General features: G+C 48.7%; 2 protein-coding genes across 3 annotated transcripts; both read left to right on the forward strand.

Moving 5' to 3' along the window:
- Window positions 1-8,973: 8,973 nt before the first annotated feature.
- Window positions 8,974-12,376, forward strand: LOC117709960 (epididymal-specific lipocalin-9-like). 2 transcript variants are annotated; one of them, XM_076937587.1, is made up of 6 exons: window positions 8,974-9,131; window positions 9,720-9,856; window positions 10,073-10,146; window positions 11,014-11,125; window positions 11,311-11,408; window positions 12,261-12,376. In XM_076937587.1, the coding sequence occupies exons 1-6, from the start codon at window positions 9,030-9,032 to the stop codon at window positions 12,278-12,280; spliced, it is 543 nt and encodes a 180-aa protein (XP_076793702.1). In that variant the 5' UTR covers window positions 8,974-9,029; the 3' UTR covers window positions 12,281-12,376. The 2 variants fall into 2 exon arrangements, with proteins under 2 accessions (XP_076793702.1, XP_034360300.1); XM_034504409.2 differs by having other exon boundaries at window positions 11,014-11,121; window positions 11,307-11,408.
- Window positions 12,377-13,119: 743 nt separating this feature from the next.
- Window positions 13,120-18,799, forward strand: LOC117711110 (lipocalin 1-like). The gene is made up of 6 exons (XM_034506539.2): window positions 13,120-14,088; window positions 14,784-14,920; window positions 15,692-15,765; window positions 15,977-16,084; window positions 17,343-17,438; window positions 18,163-18,799. Exons 1-6 carry the CDS (start codon window positions 13,942-13,944, stop codon window positions 18,186-18,188), a joined length of 588 nt encoding a protein of 195 aa, XP_034362430.1. The 5' UTR covers window positions 13,120-13,941; the 3' UTR covers window positions 18,189-18,799.
- The last annotated feature ends 1,310 nt before the right edge of the window (window positions 18,800-20,109 follow it).

The raw sequence follows: 20,109 nt of genomic DNA on the forward strand, positions 1-20,109 counted from the left end.
GCAGAGCAGCCATAAAGAGCATGTGTGGGCTCCTGCTGGCTGCAGAGCTGCAACCCATTCTAAGGAAGGTCAGTGGGACATGAGCAAGAACAGGCCACCTCAGAAGAGGTGAGACTCTGACAGTGGGCTGTGCTGAGGTCAGACCCTGGTGATCAGAGCCATGTGTGGAGGTCAGCCAGGGTGCTCTCATCTTTGACAGACTTCTGCCTTGTAGAGAAGGAAGTCCACGTGGTGCCCAGGCAGTTACTCCCCAAGGGACAGTATGGCACCACCCAGTGGGTGGGCTGCTTAGTAAGATAGATTTCTATCAGCATTGATTAGGGTCCCCAAGCCCACATTCAGTTACATCATCTTTCTAAAACTCTCAGAGGTCAAAGCAATTGATTGGAAGGAACTTCACTGTTTAGAGTTATAAAGAGTAATGAGTGAAACACCAGATGTCATTAGAGAAAATACCAGAGTGACCACATAGTCATATAATCTCCATCCTGTGTTGCTCGGTCATTCGATGGATGGATGGATGGATGGATGGATGGATGGATGGATGGATGACAGAGGTGGTAAATGGGAGAGTGATCAGTGGGTGGAAGCCAGTGGTGAATGAGTGGGTGGAAGGGGAGTGGATGTAAGGGACATAAGTGGGTGAATAGTTAGGTATTGAGTGAATGACTAGATGGATGGACAGGTGTCCAGGTGATAAGACAAGCACACAGTTATACACTGACTATGAGTCAGGCTGTCACTGTGAGCTTCTCCCTGCTCCCTGTGTGTTTTCTCCCCCTTCCCAATGCTGATCAGGTCTCAGAACCTTCTTGGATTTTTCTTTCATTAATCCGCTCCTTAGTGTGATAGGACCACATTCACTGTTGTAAAAACAAAACAAAACAACAACAGCAACAACAACAACAACAACACGATTTCATGGACATCTCTCCCCAGTGTTCGCCTCTGCTGGTTAGGGAGAGAGTGACAAGGCTAGGGGAGTCGTGCTGCATCTGTCTTTGGGTTTACAACCACATCCTTCTGAATCCTTCTGTTTTCCCCACGGACTCCTTCTCACATCTTAGTCATAATCTCTTCTCATAATCCACCACAGCTCCCACTCTGTCTTCCAGTCCATGGTCATCTTGCTTGGGTATCAGCCATTTTTTTCTCAAAACTTTATTTATCAGTATTTGTATATACATACATACTTATACATGTATACATATATACATACATATATGAACAATAATTAAATAAGATATATTTAAAAAGTATTGGGGGTTGGGAAGAGTGGGAGGAGGGAGAGAAAGAAAAAATTATGTAAATACAGTGCTCATATATGAAATTCTCAAAAAGGAATCAATTTTTAAAAAAATGTTCAACAGATTAACTTGCATTTTACAATATGAAAATAAATATGACCTATAATTATGTTGAAGGACATTTTAACTCACTAAAAACTTTGAAATTTAAAATGAAATCAATAAAAATTATTTTATCCAGCATACTAACAAAAACCACAATAACATTTTATAATTCAAAGTATTTCTGAGAACAAGAAAATGGATTGTCAGAAGCTAAGTCAGCAGAGCCAGGGGGACACTGTGTGTTATTTTTTTTCTTTTCATTTCTTTTTTTCTTTTTTCTTTCTTTTTTTATTATTATCAAATCATAATTTTTACTTTTTAACACAGGGATTATAAACATGAAAATGCAGGATGTGGGGAAGGGGATGATACAGGAGCATAGGTGTTCAGGGGGAGTACAGATATCTTTCAGAACAGGGTATCAGCTGGGTGAAGGTTCAGGGGTTAGGTCACTATGACTCTGCCTATGATCCACTTGTCCTTATCTAAGTTGGTACTATCCTCCAAGGCTGCCTATTTACAAGGTCTATAACTACTCAAGCTGGTAGATTTCCACAAAAGCTGCCTGTTTAAAAATAAACAATAGTTTATAGACATCTGTTTCAGTGTTTTTCCAAAGACCCAAGACTTTGTGTTAGCAGGCATGTATGTCAGGCCCATTGCTGATTTTAGGCTTATGGCTGATTTTAGGCCTTCAGTGTATAAGCAGGGCTGCCCCTAACATCTCCTCCCTTCTCCAATTATAGAAGGGCTGTGGTGATTCTAATCTTGCCAAGGCGGGGATAGAGGCCTGACCTCCAGTAATTAAAGGGGACCTTGTAATGGCTCCAGTCATCCTGTCATTGTCCAGTGAGGCATGAGGGCCAAGGGTATCGGCCATTTTTTGCACCTTCTTTTACCCTTCCTTCTCTGCCCCCCTCTTTGTTCTCTGGGTTTCTTTCTTCCTTTCTCCTCTCTGGAGTAATAATTGCAGTCGTCTTTTCCTCCAAAGGCTTTTCTAGGCTCATTGGCCTAGAACCACTTCTTTTCTCAGGAAAATGCAGCATGAATACTTACCTTCCCTCCAGCTTTGTGATAAGCTACAAAGGAAACCAGTACTTTCAAATACTCACTTTGTGGGTGCTCTTGCTCCTAACCTCACACCCTCCCCCCTCCAGTTCCCTGACTGGGCAGAGCTCAGGTATTCCCCTGGGCCTCTTTTCAGAGGGAGGCACAGCTCCTTGAGGCAGATTCTATGTCTCAAAGCTTCATGTTCATCTAGCAGACCCAACCAACAGATGGTGGTGATAACAGAGGCAAAGAGAGGAGTCTCTACTTTGCACCTGAAGCTGAGGTGCAGTCAGGCACTGGGCAAGCATGGAGGGCCTTACTACATTATACCTTACAAGCCCAGCCCTGTAACCTAAGGAACGGTAGCCTAAGGTTCTCAAGTGAGGCAGACATGGAATCAGCTAACAGGTACTAGAATCCGGGACACTAGATATGAACTTGGGTATCCCCCACCACCCTGTCCAACTGGCTCGCCTTCAGCCACCTGGGCTTTAAAATGGCCTTTTGCAAGATGGCTGACCTCATCCTGTTTCCAGCACTTTCTGGCAGAGCATTGTGCTGAGATTCTAGCTTTCTCCTTCTGCCCACAAGCCAAGCCCCCCCAACCCCCTGCCAGGATAGACCAATTCAAATGTCACTCCCTGAACAACTTCATAGCACACAGGTTTCCATAGAAGGCGCACGGAGGTTCTCCTATGTGTGTGGGAGGACTGTTCTCCTCTTTAATACCCTAAATAAATATATAAAACATGAGGGAGCATTTAAAACCCTGATGTTACTTGAGGACAAAGTGAACCCCAGACTCCTCTTGGACACTGGGGAAGGAGCACCACATGGACCTCCTTCCCACTCCCCGGTGGCTAATGAGGATCTTCCCTTCTGTTGTCGCTTGCTCTGCCTTTCTTTGGTCACATTTCACTCAGTTCTGTTAGATTTTCTCTGGTTGGTCTTCATGTAGACACAAGAACATCACCAGTTTCCTTCCAACTTTCTGTTTTCTTTAAAAATTTAAAGATACTTTTGAATAGGTAGCTCATTCATTGGATTAAAAAAAATAAATAAAAAACACCAGAGGAGAAGTCTACCTTTATACATAAAGGCTTCTGGCTCCTTCCAGAATCCATTGTATCAGTACTGTGTGTGAAGACAAGACCTGGCATTAAGCCTGGTCTCTTTGATTCTCTCTCTCTCTCTCTCTCTCTCTCTCTCTCTCTCTCTCTCTCTCTCTCTCTCTCCCTCTCTCTCTCCCCCCTTCCCTGCTTCCCTCCCTCCCTTTATAAGAACCACCTCTGGTCGTGTGTCACTCTTCTGGGCAGGTCTCTGATGAGGGCCAGACGGTGAGACAAATCTTGATGTGATCCCCTCCTGGTAGGATTTAACCGTCAACTTGTCAGTCATCAAAGAGAAAATCCTTAGTTGAGGAGTTGACTAGACATTGTCCAGTGGGCATGTCTAGGAGGAGGTCCTCTGGTTATTAATTGATGTAGGTGAGAGAGCCCAGCCCATTGTGGGTGGCACTATTTTCTAAGCAAATGGTTCTGGAGAATATAAGAAAGCTAGTTGAGTGTAATCTAGCCTTCCAGTCAGCTAGCCAGCAAGCAGCACTCTCTGTAGTTCCTGGTGACATTTTTCAGCTGTGAAGTAAGGTCAGAAGCAATGCTGTGTGGTATAGAAATGAAACGTGAGACTCAACCCGCTGTTCAGACCATGATATCTGCAGTGGTCCTTCCTTTTCTACAGATAGATAGTGCAGGCTCCCTGTTGAGACAGCCAGCCAGTCCCGAGCCTAACAAACTTTCAGGTGCATCTTATCTGGGATGGACATTTACATCAAAAGATGGTATACCGATGGCTATACATCCTGTGTAACATCTGTTCCAGAGGTTTATGGAGAGACCCCACTTCTGCCAAGTTGGCCCCGATCTCCTCTGCTCAAAGCCCCCATCATGCAGTTGGCTGTCTGTATGCTGACCATGGTATTAAATACATCTTGTGACTTCAAGGAATACTCTTTGTCCCAGTGTCCCTTACTGAATGGACTTTCAGCCAGTAGCGGGTGATGGACTCTGTGCTGTGCTCATGTAGGGTGTGAGCCCTGGAAGAAAGGAAAATGTCTCTGCTCTTCACAAATCTTCCCTGATTACGTTTAATATTAGTTAATTTATTATTGAGTATATGTGTATGTAAGGTGTACATGCCTTGGTACATATGTGGAGGTCAGAGGACAACTGTGGAGCTGATTCTCTCCGTCACCTTTATGTGGGTTATAGATATTGAACTCAGGTCACCAGGATCACAAAACAAACACCTTTACCCATTAAGACATCTGGTCAACCACTCCTTATATCATAAAGTTATCCCAAAACAAAGTCTGTCTAATGAGCACAGATCTGAATAGGAACCTCACCATGTGTGATCAGAGTCAATTAGGAAATACAAATGAGAACTGCAAGCTTCTGGAAATAGATAAATTTTTCCAATTTTGTCTCAGAAATAGAGTGATCTTCCAGTTCAGTTGGCAGTCCATAAAAGGAAGATACATGGGTGATTCATAGGAAGCCAACCAATATCCATGAGAAAATGGAGTTGCCAGGGCTGACCCAGTGCCTCACAAAGGGGACACTTTGCTTCCAACCAAGTATTGCATTTTGATTTTATAATTGCAAAGAAGGGTCAACTGCAACAGAGGATTGTCCCTGGAGGGATCTTGGATATGATAGTCAGCACTGAGGCAGAAATTGTTCCATGAGGTCACAAGATTTACTTAATGCCATGGACAAATAGACAGACAGCAGCAAGGACTCTGAAGCCTGCAGCCAACCTCGCTGATTCTTAGGCTGAAGGGGGACAGGATGTGTGGCCACCAATACTCTGTTGAGAGGTCCTGGAACCAGAAAGTTTGCTAGCAACACACTCATAGGTCATGTCTTTATAGGATGTCTTGAAAGGGGACAGGCTCTTGCAAGGAATTATGGCCTAGGCAGCAGCTAGATGCTAGTATTGCAGCCTCTAAATTGGTCTCTCATGTCTCCAGATGGCCAGATTCATAGATAGAGGCTGAGTTCTCTTCTTAGGCGAAAAATGGGCTCAGATGCTTCACAGCTGTCCTTAGCCTATCCTGCATTTTTCTGTGTGCCTCAGCAGGTGATCTCTATGAGCCCCAGGAACTAAGAGAGATGCCCCCTAGGGTTTTTTTTCCATCAATCAACCTGAGATTTCTGGAAGCACTAAGCCACCCACTAAGATAAGTGCAGTGAATGACACCATGGGTCCAGCTCAGAGTTAAGAGATCAAGGAGAAGTAGCTGTCCTCTGAGCTCTGCAGCTGCCTGTCCACCATGGCTGCCTTAAAACAAGTGTGGAATCCAAGACCCTCAGACATAAGAAGTTTTTGCGCTACAAGAATGGGAAGCCAGGCCTGAAGAAGTAGCTTAGCAGTCAAGAACACTGACTGCCCTGCCAGAGAACCAGGATACTGCCCATTGTGGAATTCCCAACACCCACATGACAGCTCATCTGTCTGTAACCCCATTTCCAGGGCTTCTGACAACCCCACACAGACACACCAATGCACATAAAATAAAATGTGGGCACACCAATGCACATAAAATAAAAAGAAATAAAATCATTTTTAAAATTATAAAGAAAGAGAATGGGAATTCCATCCGAGCATCAGGGCCCACTTCTGGCTGTGGGTGGGGTCATTCTGTCCCTGGAAGGCAGTCAGTGGTAGGGGCTTCTGGTGATGCCCTGTGATTTTCAGTGTTCTCTATGGAGGGATTTGAATGTGACTTCAGGCTCAGGCACATGAGAGGGAGGCACATAATGACCTATGGCTGGCAAATGTGCCTGGACATCCCCTTGTAGCCACAGGAGAAAGTGTCTCAGGGTGCAGTGTGAGGAGGCCTAGAGCATCTCACTGTCTTGGACAAATAGACACAAGAACCTAGCCTGCCTTTGTGATCTTATGCAGTGACATTTCTTACCTTGGAGACCAACTTGGCAGTACTTACTAGACCCAGATCCTTGCCTATGCTAGCCCATTCCTGAGGACACTGTTCTTCTGACCCTTCACCTTGTCTCCTGTCACCCTGAAGCAGGAAGTGAATATAGCCCAGATCCTGTCAAGTGAGGCTGTGTGGGCACCCCCAGATGAGCTCCATGGCCCTCACCAACTGCGATCCCACAGGTGCCAGACCCATGTGTTGTGTTTATAAAAAGATAGAGGATATGTTTGGTGGAGGTGTAGTCAGGTATGGGGGTGCCTTGGTGAGCCCATGCTGAGGCATCCCTTCCCCCTGAGGGGCCAGCCACAGGACAGTACAGTATAGAATAGAGTTTATTCAAGGCATAGGGAGGGAAGTTAAGAGGGTAGTAGAGATAGAGAAAGGGAAAGAGAGAGAAAAGAGAGACAGAGAGAGAAGAGAAGAGAAGAGAAGAGAAGAGAAGAGAAGAGAAGAGAAGAGAAGAGAAGAGAAGAGAAGAGAAGAGAAAAGAATCTGGCCATGAGCACATGGAGAGAGGGGAAAAGGAGGGAATGGGGAGAGAGGAGGAAGGGATGAGAGGACAGAGTGCAAGCAAGAAGGCAAGAGCAAGAGAGAGTGGAAGGGGCGAGCAGCCCCTTTCATAGTGAGTCAGGCACACCTGGCTGTTGCTAGGTAACTGTGGTGTGGAACTTAGAGAAAATGCTAAGAGCATGTCTGGGCCAGATGGTGCCGACACCATGTTTGTGAGGGATACTGTCCGTTGTGGAATTTATTTGTGCAGGATCTTGGGTGTCCTGCATTCAACAATTAGATGAACATGGCCCCTGTCACAGCACTCCTGCCTGGAAGCTCCTCATTGGATTCTAGGGTTTGAAGAGTGACATCTGTCCTCACATAGGTCCTTCATGATACTGCAACTTCATCTTACCCCATGTCTCTTTTGCTGGCTTCTGTTTCAGTGAGCCCAACCTAAAGATTTCTACTCTCTTCCTAGGACCCCAGACTATGCTCAGCTCTGCCAGGCCTCCAGACTACTTTGGTGGACACTACAGGGCTTATCTGAGAACAAGTCCATGGTGTCCCAGGGTGATTGTGAAAATTTCTACAACATTGCAAGAATCATGAATTTCGCCGGGCGGTGGTGGCGCACGCCTTTAATCCCAGCACTTGGGAGGCAGAGGCAGGCGGATTTCTGAGTTCGAGGCCAGCCTGGTCTACAGAGTGAGTTCCAGGACAGCCAGGGATACACAGAGAAACCCTGTCTCAAAAAAAACAAAACAAAACAAAAATCATGAATTTCATGACAGAGGTAATGCTCACCAGGCAGAAAAGTGTTGACGTGTGTACATGTGTGTACACACAGACATGCATGCTTACCCTTACATGCAAGCACACTTACAGGTGAAGTACAACGGCACACAGACTCAGAAACATACTGCACATATATACACATGTACACTCGCTCATGATGTATACAACCGTAAGCTTGTGCATATGCACATGCATACATATACACCACCCCATCTGAGCAGCAGCAGCTGAGTGAGAGAAAGCCCCACTCAGCAACAACCTAGCCGGAGTTCCAGGTATCATCATGGAGCACAGTGGGCCTTCTGCTGAGACCCCTGGAGTGGCTCTGGCCTACCTTGACTTTCTGTCATCTAAGGAGGACTAAGGCCTGCAATCTGGAGACTAGGTACTCAGATCTCCTTGCCAACCCCCTTCTGCAAGTGTGATCAATTCTCTGACCTTTAGAGCCATAATCCTTTTAGTTTTGCTAACTTAACAGCCTGGCTTCCAGTCCAACACTGGAACTGGGGCTGAGAGGGTAGGAAAGTCTCTGGCATATGAGACTTCCACGGACACGTGAGAAGGGCAGAGGGTACCCTGAGGGGTGTCCTCCCCATAGCTCAGCCCTGATTGTGCCTGGATCCCTGACATATGTACCCCATAACACCTTGTATGAGCCTGTAGCCTCTTGCAGAGAGAGTTAGGCTATTGCTTAAAGTTGGCACTAAGGATGCCATGAAGACTGACCCTCCTCTAAGTACAGACTCAGCTGTTCCAACACCACCCCACAGAGTGACTACACACCCAGCTTCCTAGGAGCCAACATCCATATATAGTCATAAGGCAATAATAAGCTATTCAGGTTAGAGGTCAAACCCCATGGGCAAAAGTGCAGGCCCCAGGCCCCAGGCCCCAGGCCCCAGGCCCCAGGCCCCATACATGGTAGCTCAGCTTTAAGGTGTTAGCCTCAAGAGTCTTGTGGAGCCATGGTCTCTCCCCAGAAGAACATGTACACCCTGCCTAGCCTTCACTTGTTGAGACTTCAGGGCTTGGCCCTTGGCTATCTCTCCAGGCCAATGAGATGCTACATCTAAAGTGTCCCAGGTTTACCCACTAAGGCACCTCAGTCCAGAAGCCAAGCTAAATAGTGTCCCAGTCCTGGTCTTCACCCTGACTTTACACAGGGCTGACAGCATCCTCCCCTGAATTCCATGCTCTCCCAAATGTGTTGGCTCCTGTGGGTGGGGTAGGGGTGGAGGGACTTCCTGCCTCGGACCAGTATATATACAGCCGGTTGGAGCCTCTGTGTACCCACATTCTGAGTGCTCATCCCAAGAAGACAAAGAAGAAGAATGAAGCTTGTTCTGCTGCTGAGTGTGGGGCTGGGCCTGGCCTGGCCCCTACAAGGCGAGAAACTCCATGTTTCTGTGTCGCAGGACTTCCACCCTGAGCAGGTAAGGCTCTGGGGTCTCTGGATAAGGCAGGGAGTTACCCCATGTCTCCAGTTATTTTTCCAGGTCTCTATCACTTTGCAGAGTCATAACTCACAGCTATGGGGACCAAAGGAGTGGCACAGGGACTCAGAGACACTCACTCCATCAGGTCCCCTAGAGTGTGAGCCACTTTAAAGACCCACCACAGCTGGCTAGGCCCAGGAGAAGGCTAAACCTAGGGACCCAGTAGGATAGACAGAGTAAGCAGGCCCTCTACTCTGTGTTGTACTGCACAGAGACCCTGAGGCTCTCATATGATAGAGGACGCCATTGCTCTTTAGAGATCTGGAGAACAGAGAGCTACCACAGTCTAACAGTGTTCTCCATGGCCAGTGGGTATCCTGTGCTGGCCTGTCTGGTTGGGGTGGCCGTGGAGCAGAGTCAGTAGTCCATAAGGTTCTTTCTCAGCATACAGTAAGAGATGAGTTGAGGCTTATACTCTATTCCTCTGCAGGACATGCCTGGCTCCTCCTGCTGTAATCCACTGTGATCACAGGGAGATAGCTCTCCAGGCTCTGTGACCAGGATAAAACTTTACTCTATCTGCAGGTGACAGGCTCTTGGCACACTCTTAAGCTGGCTTCCACTGACCGGTCTCTCATTGAGGAAGGAGGTGCCTATCTGTGCTTCATGACTGGCATTGTCCTCCTGGACAATGGCAACTTGAATGTCACCTACTTCCACAGGTATTTTGGCCTACCAAGACCTCTGAGGAGGTTCTGTGGAGCCACATTCTCCTTACCACCTCTAGATCCCTACCTATTCAGGGCTCAGACTCTGAGAAGACCTTGATGATACCAATCCTGTGGGCTGCTCCCTAGAAACTGGGAAGCCCCTGGAGCTCCGTCTGGGAGAGCCAGGTGACTCACAGGCATGGCTCAGAAAGGCTATTTTTCTCTTAGAGAAGATGGAAAATGTGTGAAGAAATTCTACATTGCAGAGGAGACTGGCACACCTGGACACTATACCTTCGAGTGTGAGTGAGGGAAACTGCTGTTCCCTCCCTGGGAAGCATGGTGGCTCAGGCGGTTGTGACAGCTGCAGTACAGATGTGACTGAGCAGAAAGGACAGGGATGGTAACCCCACAGAGCTCCTAGCTATATCTTCAGAAATTTGAAATGCAAAACATGTGGTTTCAAACTGTGATCCTCGGGTTCCCAGGTTTCCCACAATCCTCCTGAAACCCAGCACAGAGCTGACCCATTGTCAAGTGTCAGGCAGCGGGCTGGCAGGGAGAAGGGACCCAGGAGCCTCACCCAGCCAGGCTTTGGAGTACTGTGTAAGGGTTTCCCTTAGGAACAGATGTTGCTCAGGCTGTGTTGGCAGGTGAGGAGCAGGGGTCCAGATAACAGAAGACAGGGTTGGAGAGCCTTGAACCCTTCGTCTTTGCTGAACATGTCCTCCCTTCTCTCTGGCCCAGAAAAAGATCCAGCTCAAGAGACTAGAGGAGAGAGGGTTGGGGAAGCAGAGGAAGAGAAAGACTGATAGAGAAGCAGAGGCAGGAAACAGAGCAGCTGGCTGGTGGGCTTTGCACTCCTGGATCTGCTGGCTACTGTGAACTGAACATGTCGGGGCGGAGTCAGGCTGTGCCAGCTGGCTCGATGCAGGGTACCAGGACACACATGTGCTGGGGCGGAGTCAGGCTGTGCCAGCTGGGATGGTACAAGGTACCAGGACACACATGGGCTGGGGCGGAGTCAGGCTGTGCCAGCTGGGATGGTACCAGGTACCAGGACACACATGGGCTGGGGCGGAGTCAGGCTGTGCCAGCTGGGATGGTACCAGGTACCAGGACACACATGAGCCCAGCAGACTCGGTGACCATTTGGTTGCTTGTCACAGACCAAGGCAAAAACTATCTTACTTTTGTGGATGTTACTGAGGATTTCACCATCATGGACTTGGAAAACCAGAGTGAAGGAGGCACCATCATTGTGTCTGAGCTTCATGGTAGGTGCCATTCCCACCCCCACCCCCAGCCCCAGCCTGAAGACTGCAGGAAATGTTGGGCTCTCCATCTGGAGAAGTGGGTGGGGAGGGTGGGGAGACTGAGGGCTGGAGCCCCTCTCCCTACCCCAAGAACCTTCCCTACTGATGTCCTTGTTCCACTGTGCATTCAATCCTGCTGGCTGTAGGCAGGAGTCTGTCCACGGATGAGACTGAATGGGAACTCTATTACACTCACACCCGCAGAAGAAGCATCGTACCAGAGAACATTGTGGACCTTTCCTTGTCTCGTAAGCTTCCCTTCCTACAGCTTCTTCTTCATGGGAACATACTCTTCCTGGGGCCATCTGCAAAGTATAACTGCCCAGTATAATAGCCAGGGATTTTAAAGAGTGTTGCACCCAGGGCCCAGTCTAAATGATAACATTAGGGGGTGGCCAGGAAGACTCAGGCTCTCTCCAAGGCATTAGGATTCATGGACACACATACCCTTGCATGCATCTTGTGTGTGTGTGTGTGTGTGTGTGTGTGTGTGTGTGTGTGTGTGTGTGCATGCTGTATACCTCTGCACAAATCTTGCGTGTGCATAATCTGTATTCCTGGCCACCCCTCTGTCAGCCATGCTCACTCATGGTGCTTTGCATGGAACCCCTTTTCTGCACAAACCCTTGCATGGCTCTGAGACCAAAGCAGCACTCCCCTTCCCAGGGGCCTCTTGGGTCCAGGCTCTCCCCTTAGTTCTGTCTCCTGGCTTCCCAGACTGCCTCTCCTCATCCTCAAGAAAGCAGGGAGAGCCCTATTAAACCATGTCCACCATAGCAGCACAAAGGGTGCAGAGATTCCACAGGTCCCTTAAATCCCTTGCCCTAAGAATCACTCTGAGGTGGGGACAAGGGCTCAGGGGTTGGTGAATCTGCAGAATTATGACACTGGTGGTAAACTTGGTTGACCTTGTTGCTCTCCTGGGTGTGGAAGGCCTAGGAGATAAGAACAGCAAGGTGATGGTAGGAAGGAAGTGAGGTCCTAGGAGGAAGAAACAGGAAAAACTCTGGGGCACTGATCTGGAGCCATGAGCTCCACTAGATTGTGCAAGTTCTTCCTTCGACTGGTTGGATATCGGTCACAGCATCTGCTTTCTCCAGGTCGGTGTGACACACACTAATCAGCGTTTCCGTGACCTACATCTCTTGAAGCTTCTGACTTCCAATGCTGATCCACCCTTCTCCATGTAATAAATAAATTCAGTATCTGCTCAAGACCTCCAGTGCTTTCTTAGCTGTACAGAGCTCCTCTGCTCAGAGGGACCTCCCCAAGGGAGGGGAGGTACTCACCTATCTTCTGACAGGGTGGGGAAGGGAAGGTGTCCCCAGGTCAAAAATCTAATATCCAGGGTAGCAGCTGGGCTCTGAGGGACCACAGGGAATTTGGGATTCCTGAGGTTGAGCATTCCAGGACAGATCTGGAGAGGCCCCATCGGTGTATATCTGAGCAGGCAAACTTGAATGGCCCAAGGGGGCTGGGAGAGGTGTCACTGCTACCTCACTGTGGTCCTTGACCACCCTTCCCTCTGAGAACCTGGACCAGCTCTTATGGAATCAGCCAAGGCCAGGTCAACCATGGGCAGGGATGTTCTGTTCTCTAGGACACAAGGAACACATCACAAGGTCTCTCAAAGCCTGAGTTATTTTGGCCACTAGTGGAGGGTAAGCCATCACCAGGGAAGCTGTGTATACACAAAACCATATTCAGATTAGGCCAGGCTCTTCCTGGATGGACTTCTGACCTTTCCTGACAAGTGACCATTTCCTGCTTCAGAAGTCAACTATGAAATTAAGGAGCAGACAAGCACCTGGCTAATGTCAACTAAGTCAACCACTGGGAAGCTGGACCTCTTGTTACCCATGACAAGCTACACCAAAGCCAAAGATGGAACCCACCCCTGTGTGCAGCTCTGTAGAGTGTCCTTGAGCCAAGTCTCTGCAAAACATAAGAGGTCAGAGCCTGGGAAAAGGGCCAGAGAAGCAGACAGTGCAGAGGAAGGTGTGTCTGGCATAAGCTGGATGGGGAGCTGCTGGGGCCTGCTGCTCTTGGCCCCAGCTTCCATGACACTGGTGAGGGGTTGTTGTTGGCCTTCAGTATAGACCTGGCCCAGAAGAATCTGAAAGAGGTGCCAGTGTAGCCAGACTTTGATGCACGTAAGGTAAGTAGCATCAAGAAGTGAGCAAACCTGGGGTCTGACTCTAAAGCAAAGGACACTAGAAAAGTGGCCAGCTCATGTTGTCCTGGATACATGGGACAGAGTGACCATGAGGCTGGGAGTGAGGGTTGGTGAGAGACAGCCATAGTAAACAGGTACAGTAACATCCTCCACTGGCTGGGCACTCACATTCCTCAAGGGCTGTCCAGAGAGACTATCTGTATGTGCCCATGCTTCCCTTCACACACCAGGGAAGGAGGGAGCTATCTGGGTGTGAGGCGAACAAGGATATAGAAGGGTCCTTTCACTCCTGCTCTTGTGGCCAGTGACTGGGACACACCAGGAGGATGGCAGACCTGGGGATAAGGGGCTACACCCTGAGGGGGTAAGAGACATGCCTATGGTCTTTGGTAGCCTAGCCATCAGCCTCACCCTGCGCTTGTAGGACAGACTCGAAATGTAGTTAAGCTGCCCCAACAGGCTCACCGTGTTTTTGCCTCACTAACTTGAGTGGCACTGGGCTCTGTGTCAGTCCTAGGGAAGCCTGGAATATGCAGGGTTTGGAGGTCACCTAGGCTGGCCAGAAACTGCTTAGGAGAAGTGGACTACTTAGGGTGTTCTCAGAGATGGGGAGCTGCTTTGGCCTGCTGCTCTTGACCCCAGGTGTCATGACACTGGTGAGGGTGTGGCTGCTGTTTTGGGCCTTCAATATAGATCTGGCCCAGAAGAATCTGGAAGAGGTGCCAGTACAGCCTGACTTTGATGCACATAAGGTGAGTGTCACAGCCAGGCCGTCTCTGTGCTGGGATGACTGGGTGTGGGGTCACACTGAGGGTTTGCTCCAGCAGGGGTAGAGGCTTAGGCAGCCTACATTCAGGAGCTCTGGCAGACACAGGGAGCATTAACTCTGGGGTTCTTTCCTGGGGGAATTGAATCCTACAGTCCTAGAGCAGTCTCAGAGGTTGTAGAGTCTTGGCTATGGAAGCAGAACCACAGCTAGAGTGATAGGTCTCCACTGAAATGACGTGCAGCAAACACAAAGTATGTCTGGTCATCTGTCAGCCTCTGCCTGTCCATCCCTGGGTCTTGGTGCCCAGAATCAGATGTGAGAACTGCATCAGGCTGGGAGGGTTCATGGGAGCAATTCCAAACCATAATAACTCTGGGGAGCAGAGTTCAGAGGAGAAGTAGGGGGATTGCAGGGGGAGGGCACTGAGAGAGGGGACAGAGATGGAAGGAAAGCTAGAAAAGAGTGGAGATGATTGTTTCCAAGTAGGATGCCACAGCTCATCCTCTGAACTGGGACCCCTAGAAATTCACTTATATAAGGGGGTGGGGTTGGCCAGTATACATTCTGGGGACCTGTGCTCATCTACTGACCAGGCCTAGCAATATATTGTCTGTACATTGAGACTGGAAGCTCAGAACCAGCTGTCTCTCTGGTCCCCATGTCCACACACCCCTGCAGGTGGAAGGACGTTTGTTTACCATCCAGCTGGCCTCTAGCCTGAGGGACCTGGTCCTGCCCACTGACCCCCTGAGACTTTCTCTCCACTCCATCTGGACCAGAGACAGTGGGGACGTGGACTTTGTGCTGTTTGAGAAGTGAGTCTATGTGGTAGCTCTTATCACATGCCCAGAGCCCTAAGGGGTTAGTTAGTTCTGGTGGCCAGAGGGACAGTGGCCTTGTGGCCCCCGGGCTTGCAAAATGCAGGACCCAAGACTTAAGAAAAAGAGCTGGCAGAAAAGGCACACAGTCCACTCCCCAGCCTGACTGCCATGCCCTTAGGTGCTGACCACGTGGTCCTGCCGCTGGCCGTGGAGGGGACCTCTAGCTGCTTCTTTTATGTGCAATCCTTGCTATTTTAGTGAAGGTACCTGAGCTCAGTGGCACGTATCTTTAATCCCAACATTTGTGAAGTAGAAGCGGTTGATCTGGAATTTAAGGTCACCCTTAGCTATAAGACTAGGCTGGGCCCCAGGAAACACAGATGGTGTCTGTACAGAGAAGGAACAGCCAGAGACAAGCAAGTCAGAGTCCTGATCCCAACACCTAACTCTCAGAGAACAGTCTGGGCTCAGCATCTTCTGGGAGGTCTGGTTTTATCCAACTGTAACAAAGACCCCATTCCACTACTTCCAGGGAGCAGTACCTGTGGCTACCACCCTCTCTCTCCATCTCTCTAGCCGTAATAAAGGCTGCTCCCAAACTCTGGAAGCTGAGAACCCTGGGGAGGTATTGAGGGCTCAGACAGGATCACTGCCAATGTTTCTCTGTGTCCTAAGCCAGCTACACTCTCTGGCAGAGGAATATATATATATAATATATATTCATATACATATATATGAATATATATATGTTCATATTCTTTCTAGAGGAGAGGGGTTGTGCACAGGGCTTAATATTACCATGCATCCAACTGGGCTCCAAGGCCAGTACCAAGGAATCTGTGAGTACTTCATGGGAAACCTGGGTCCCCTGTGGAAGAGGGAGGTCTATTTGGGGAGCCAGGTATCCTTCACAGAGGCAAACAGCTGGAGGAGCTGCCGACTTTGGACAGGCCACACATCCTTTGAGTAATATTATGTTCTCTGTGGGAAGGTGGAGTCCTGGGGACAAAAGGCAGAGGTATATTATGTGTCACACCTGGTTCTCCACAGTTGACGGCGGGAGATTGCACGTCCATTTCGTCAGCACTGACTACGACAACCTCATTCTTTATGTACGCTTTCAGAACAATGAAGTCGTCAACCTGTGGGCACTTCTGGGTAGGTGATGGCTCTCCCCAGCACTGGCTTCTGTGTCTAGATCCTGCAAGTAGTCCTTGGTAACTCCCTTGTCTGACCAGAGACTTTCTGTCTGGAAGGGGAGCTTCATGATGGCTGTTCTGAGGCTGTGGGCAGCTCTAAGCTGTAAGCAGGCATATTCCAGTGTATGGCACAACACACAACACACGGTCATTCAGTCCCTTGTTCACCTTGCAGGCACCACATGTCTGGTGTTACAGTCTGGTGCTGTGCTGGGATGGGGATTAGTAGAAACTGGGTCCTTTCAGATTCCCCAGAAGGACAGCATCAGGGGAGGAAGGCCTGAGAGGCTTAGGAGGAGGTGCCAAGCAGCTGTTGCATCTTGAAGACTGGAGATATGTGGGGTTGGCCACAGCCAAAGTCCTGGGTGACACAGGATACCCAAGAGCCTTGAGCTCTGAGAAGGGTGAAGGGTGGGTAGTGCAGATGTGAGTGCAGGGGTGAAGTTGTGCTCTCTGGGGTCTTCTTGGCAAGGACACGGGCTCACTTGTTTGTTAGACATTACCTGTGCTAGAACCAGAACTGTCCCTGTCCCCTTTTCCTTTCTTCTGTGTTGGGAATAGAAATCATACTAGGCATGTTCTCCGTAGAAGTTAGTTCTGGTTCTTCCTTCCATGCTCCCAGAAATAAGACTCAGACTCAAAATATATTTACAAATACCTTGGCCATGTAGATAGGCTCTTCTCTGTCTAGATCATAACTTAAAATATCCCATTCATTTTAACCTACATTCTGCCATATGGCTGGTTACCTATGCTTAGGTACCATGCATCCATCTTGACATATCTTCCCTGGGCGAATCTTCCCTCACCTGGTTCTATCCCAGAATTCTTTCTGACTCCAAGACGTTCCACCTCCCATTTCCTGCCTTAGCCATAAGCCATCAGATTTATTTTTGACAGGTGCCACATCCATACAGACATAATATATTCTCAACCAATTGGGCCACATTGGCTGCCCCAGACATGCTTTGAGAGGAGATAACAAAGGGACTGTTGTAGTCACTGGCAGAGAGAGGTAACTGGGCAGGTGGCACTGCCATCCAACTGATCCCAACATATGCCCTGTACCTCAGAAGGAGACCAGTGTCAGGCAACTGACAGGGGCTCTGTATGCTGCCCGGGCTTATGCTGCCGGGATCTGCTTCCTTTTTGTTTACTCACAAGAAGAGCTGAGAGCTTAGAGAGCTTCACCCTCACGGCCAGCCCTCTTATTTCAGCGAGAAGAATGCTTGAGGATCCCATGTGGCTCGGCAAATACCTGGGATTTGTAGAGAAATTCTACCTTCAAAAGTCCCTTGTCTTCAACACGGCTGGTAAGAGTGGCTCTCTAGCTGCTTCGCGTCTGTTTAAGGAGCTTCTCCCTTTCTCATCAAGTCCATGATGCAATAACAACACAAGAACAGACTTCACCATGTTGGTTTTCTGGCCAGACTGTGTTAGGCGCTCCCTGGCCAGGCTTCCTACGGTACCTTGAGACCCAGTGATGAGGCACATGCTGACTCCGTGCAGAGGATGTGATTAGACAAAGTCCTGAGTAATGGAGAGGGACACAGCTAGGAAGAGGGTCTGGGTGAGGTTGACCCCAGCACAGACCCCTTTTGTTCCACCATTCATAACCATGTGTCATTTAATTGATCAACATGCACACAACCATGTCTGTTCTGAGAATTTGGCAACACATGGAACAAGACGGACTTACCCAAGTTCAGGTCACACCTGATGGGACAGCAGCAGCAGATGAGTTAGGCTGTGACTGAGCTATATCTCAGGAACACAGGCTGTAAGGTCCTTCTTCCATATGCAGTGGTCAGGAAGGCTGTCCTAAGAGACATTCAAGGCTCCCTGGAAGAGGGACCATGCTGGGAAATGAGGGGATGAGCCAGCACTAGACCACAGGCTATGTGGCCATCATGGGGGCCAAAAGGCAAGAGGCAGGACAGTCTTGGGGACTAAACATCTTCAGAGTGTGATCCGTTTCTTGGCTGATGAATTTGAAATCAAGTGAAGATTTAATCCCATTCTTTCTCTTCCCCACAGACCAGTGTCCCCCAGATAGGGCCTAGATGAGGCCACTGCTTGAGGCTTCCACATGGCCCTCCACCTTCTGCTGCTTCAGTCTCCTTCCATTTTCTCACCATGGTCGGCAGCTCAGGAAGCCCCTCTGTCCCTCCTAGGGGCCTGGAGTCCAGAACCTGGAACGCCAAAACCAGAGCCTGGAACCTGGAACCCGGAACCTGGAACCCGGAACCCGGAACCCGGAGCCCGGAGCCCGGAGCCCGGAGCCCAGAGCCCTGTCAGCTTTGCTTTTCCTCACCCACTTTCTCTCTGTGGTAATCAATCCCATCAAACAACACAGACACCCAAAGCTCCCAGCCTGGCCTGTGTCTGAAGGAACATTCAGGAGGCTTGTGAGCTATGAGCTTGAAAGGCGAGCCAATCTACATGTTCGGAAAAAGCTCCATTCTTGCATACAGAAATGTTTCTTAAGGGCTGAGGAGTGGCCTGGGGCAGGATGATCGCCCAGCACACTCAAGACCTAGCTTCCATCCATCTTTGGTAGCAAGAAAAAAAGAGTGATTTGATACATAGCGATGTGACATTCCTGTGTAGCCATCAATGTTTCAGGAAGCACAGCCCTGATGCTGTAATAAATAAAGCAGAGCATTAAAAACCACACGGTATTTTAATATGCTGTTCTGTAAAGGGGGACTCTAGCAGCAACAAAAGGGCCAATTGGTGTAGCCGGTGTCCTGGTTCACTGTTCTATTGCTGTGAAGAGACGCCATGACCAAGGCAATGCTTAGAAAAGCAAGCATTTAATTCGGCCTGGCTTGCAGTTTCAGAGGCTCAGTCCATTCTCATCATGGCGGGAATTGGATAGGTGTGGCACTGGATGGGTAGCTGAAACCTACATTCTGATCAGCAAGGAGAGAGGCAGAGAGAGAGAAGCTGGACCTGGTGAGGGCTTTTGAAACCATAATCCCACCCTGAGTGACACCCTTCCTCCAAGGCCACACCTCCTAACCTTTAATCCTTTCACCAAGTTCCACTACCTACTAAACACTCAAACCTGTGAGCCATGTGGGTTGTTCGTATCCAAACCATCACAGCTGGCATGCGGATTTGGCATGAAGTAGTGGTTTTGTTTTGTTTCTGGGTTTTGTTTTTGAAGTGTGTGTGTGTGTGTGTGTGTGTGTGTGTGTGTGTGTGTGTGTTCATGCGTGTGCTGCAGCATCGAAGACCAGAAGAGATTTCCGGATGTCCTGGAGCTGGACTTACAGTATAGGTGGTGATGAGACCTCAATATGGGTGCTGAGAATTGAACTCACTTCCTCTGCAAGAGCAGCAGATAATCTTAGTCAGTGAGCTATCTCACCAGTCTGAGAAAATGGTTTTTAAAGTCTCTAGTCACACGTAACTATCCTTTCCCCTAATCTCTAGTTACAATCTCTGCATTCTTCTGGTATACCCTACTCCTTCCTAAATTTCCCATCCTATTGGATCAGGACAAAAAGTCACATCTAATGATCTCACATCCTAGGGCTTGAGTCTGCCCCCTTTCTGATTGTGGACGCAGTCATGCTTGCAACTTCCCAGTTCTCTGAAACAAGCAGCAGACATTAGCTAGAAAGGAGAGGGGCCTGGAGCTTCCTTGTATCTGTAACTCTGAGTGCTGACAAACTGAAAATGGACCATAATGATTCATTTCTCACAATATGATAAAGATTTAATAACCCTCAAGTTACTCTGCACACTAACCAATTCAGTGTCTGGTTGTAAGCATGCTTCCATGGCAGAGAAGGAAGTAAGATCTACCCACGCCTCACACGGTACCAGTGGAAAACCTAAACTCAGCTGTCAAGGACCATGCAAAGGAACAACAAATGACTTTAGAATTCATGGGGTGCAGCTCACTGATTAGCACGATCACGATGGGTGTGCCTCAGAGAGGCAGTTTTCATTCTGTGAATAGACTTTTATTTG

This window comes from Arvicanthis niloticus, chromosome 6, assembly GCF_011762505.2.
Source record: "Arvicanthis niloticus isolate mArvNil1 chromosome 6, mArvNil1.pat.X, whole genome shotgun sequence".
NCBI lineage: Eukaryota > Metazoa > Chordata > Mammalia > Rodentia > Muridae > Arvicanthis > Arvicanthis niloticus.

Bases quoted from the DNA above. Each gene is read 5' to 3' on its own strand.
- LOC117709960 (XM_076937587.1), top strand. From the start codon at position 9,030: ATGAAGCTTGTTCTGCTGCTGAGTGTGGGGCTGGGCCTGGCCTGGCCC. The intron at 9,857-10,072 runs GTATTTTGGCCT...TTTTTCTCTTAG, and splicing joins AATGTCACCTACTTCCACAG to AGAAGATGGAAAATGTGTGA. The intron at 11,126-11,310 runs GTGCCATTCCCA...GGCTGTAGGCAG, and splicing joins GTGTCTGAGCTTCATGGTAG to GAGTCTGTCCACGGATGAGA.
- LOC117711110 (XM_034506539.2), top strand. From the start codon at position 13,942: ATGGGGAGCTGCTTTGGCCTGCTGCTCTTGACCCCAGGTGTCATGACA. The intron at 15,766-15,976 runs GTGAGTACTTCA...GGTTCTCCACAG, and splicing joins AGGCCAGTACCAAGGAATCT to TTGACGGCGGGAGATTGCAC. The intron at 16,085-17,342 runs GTAGGTGATGGC...CTCTTATTTCAG, and splicing joins CAACCTGTGGGCACTTCTGG to CGAGAAGAATGCTTGAGGAT.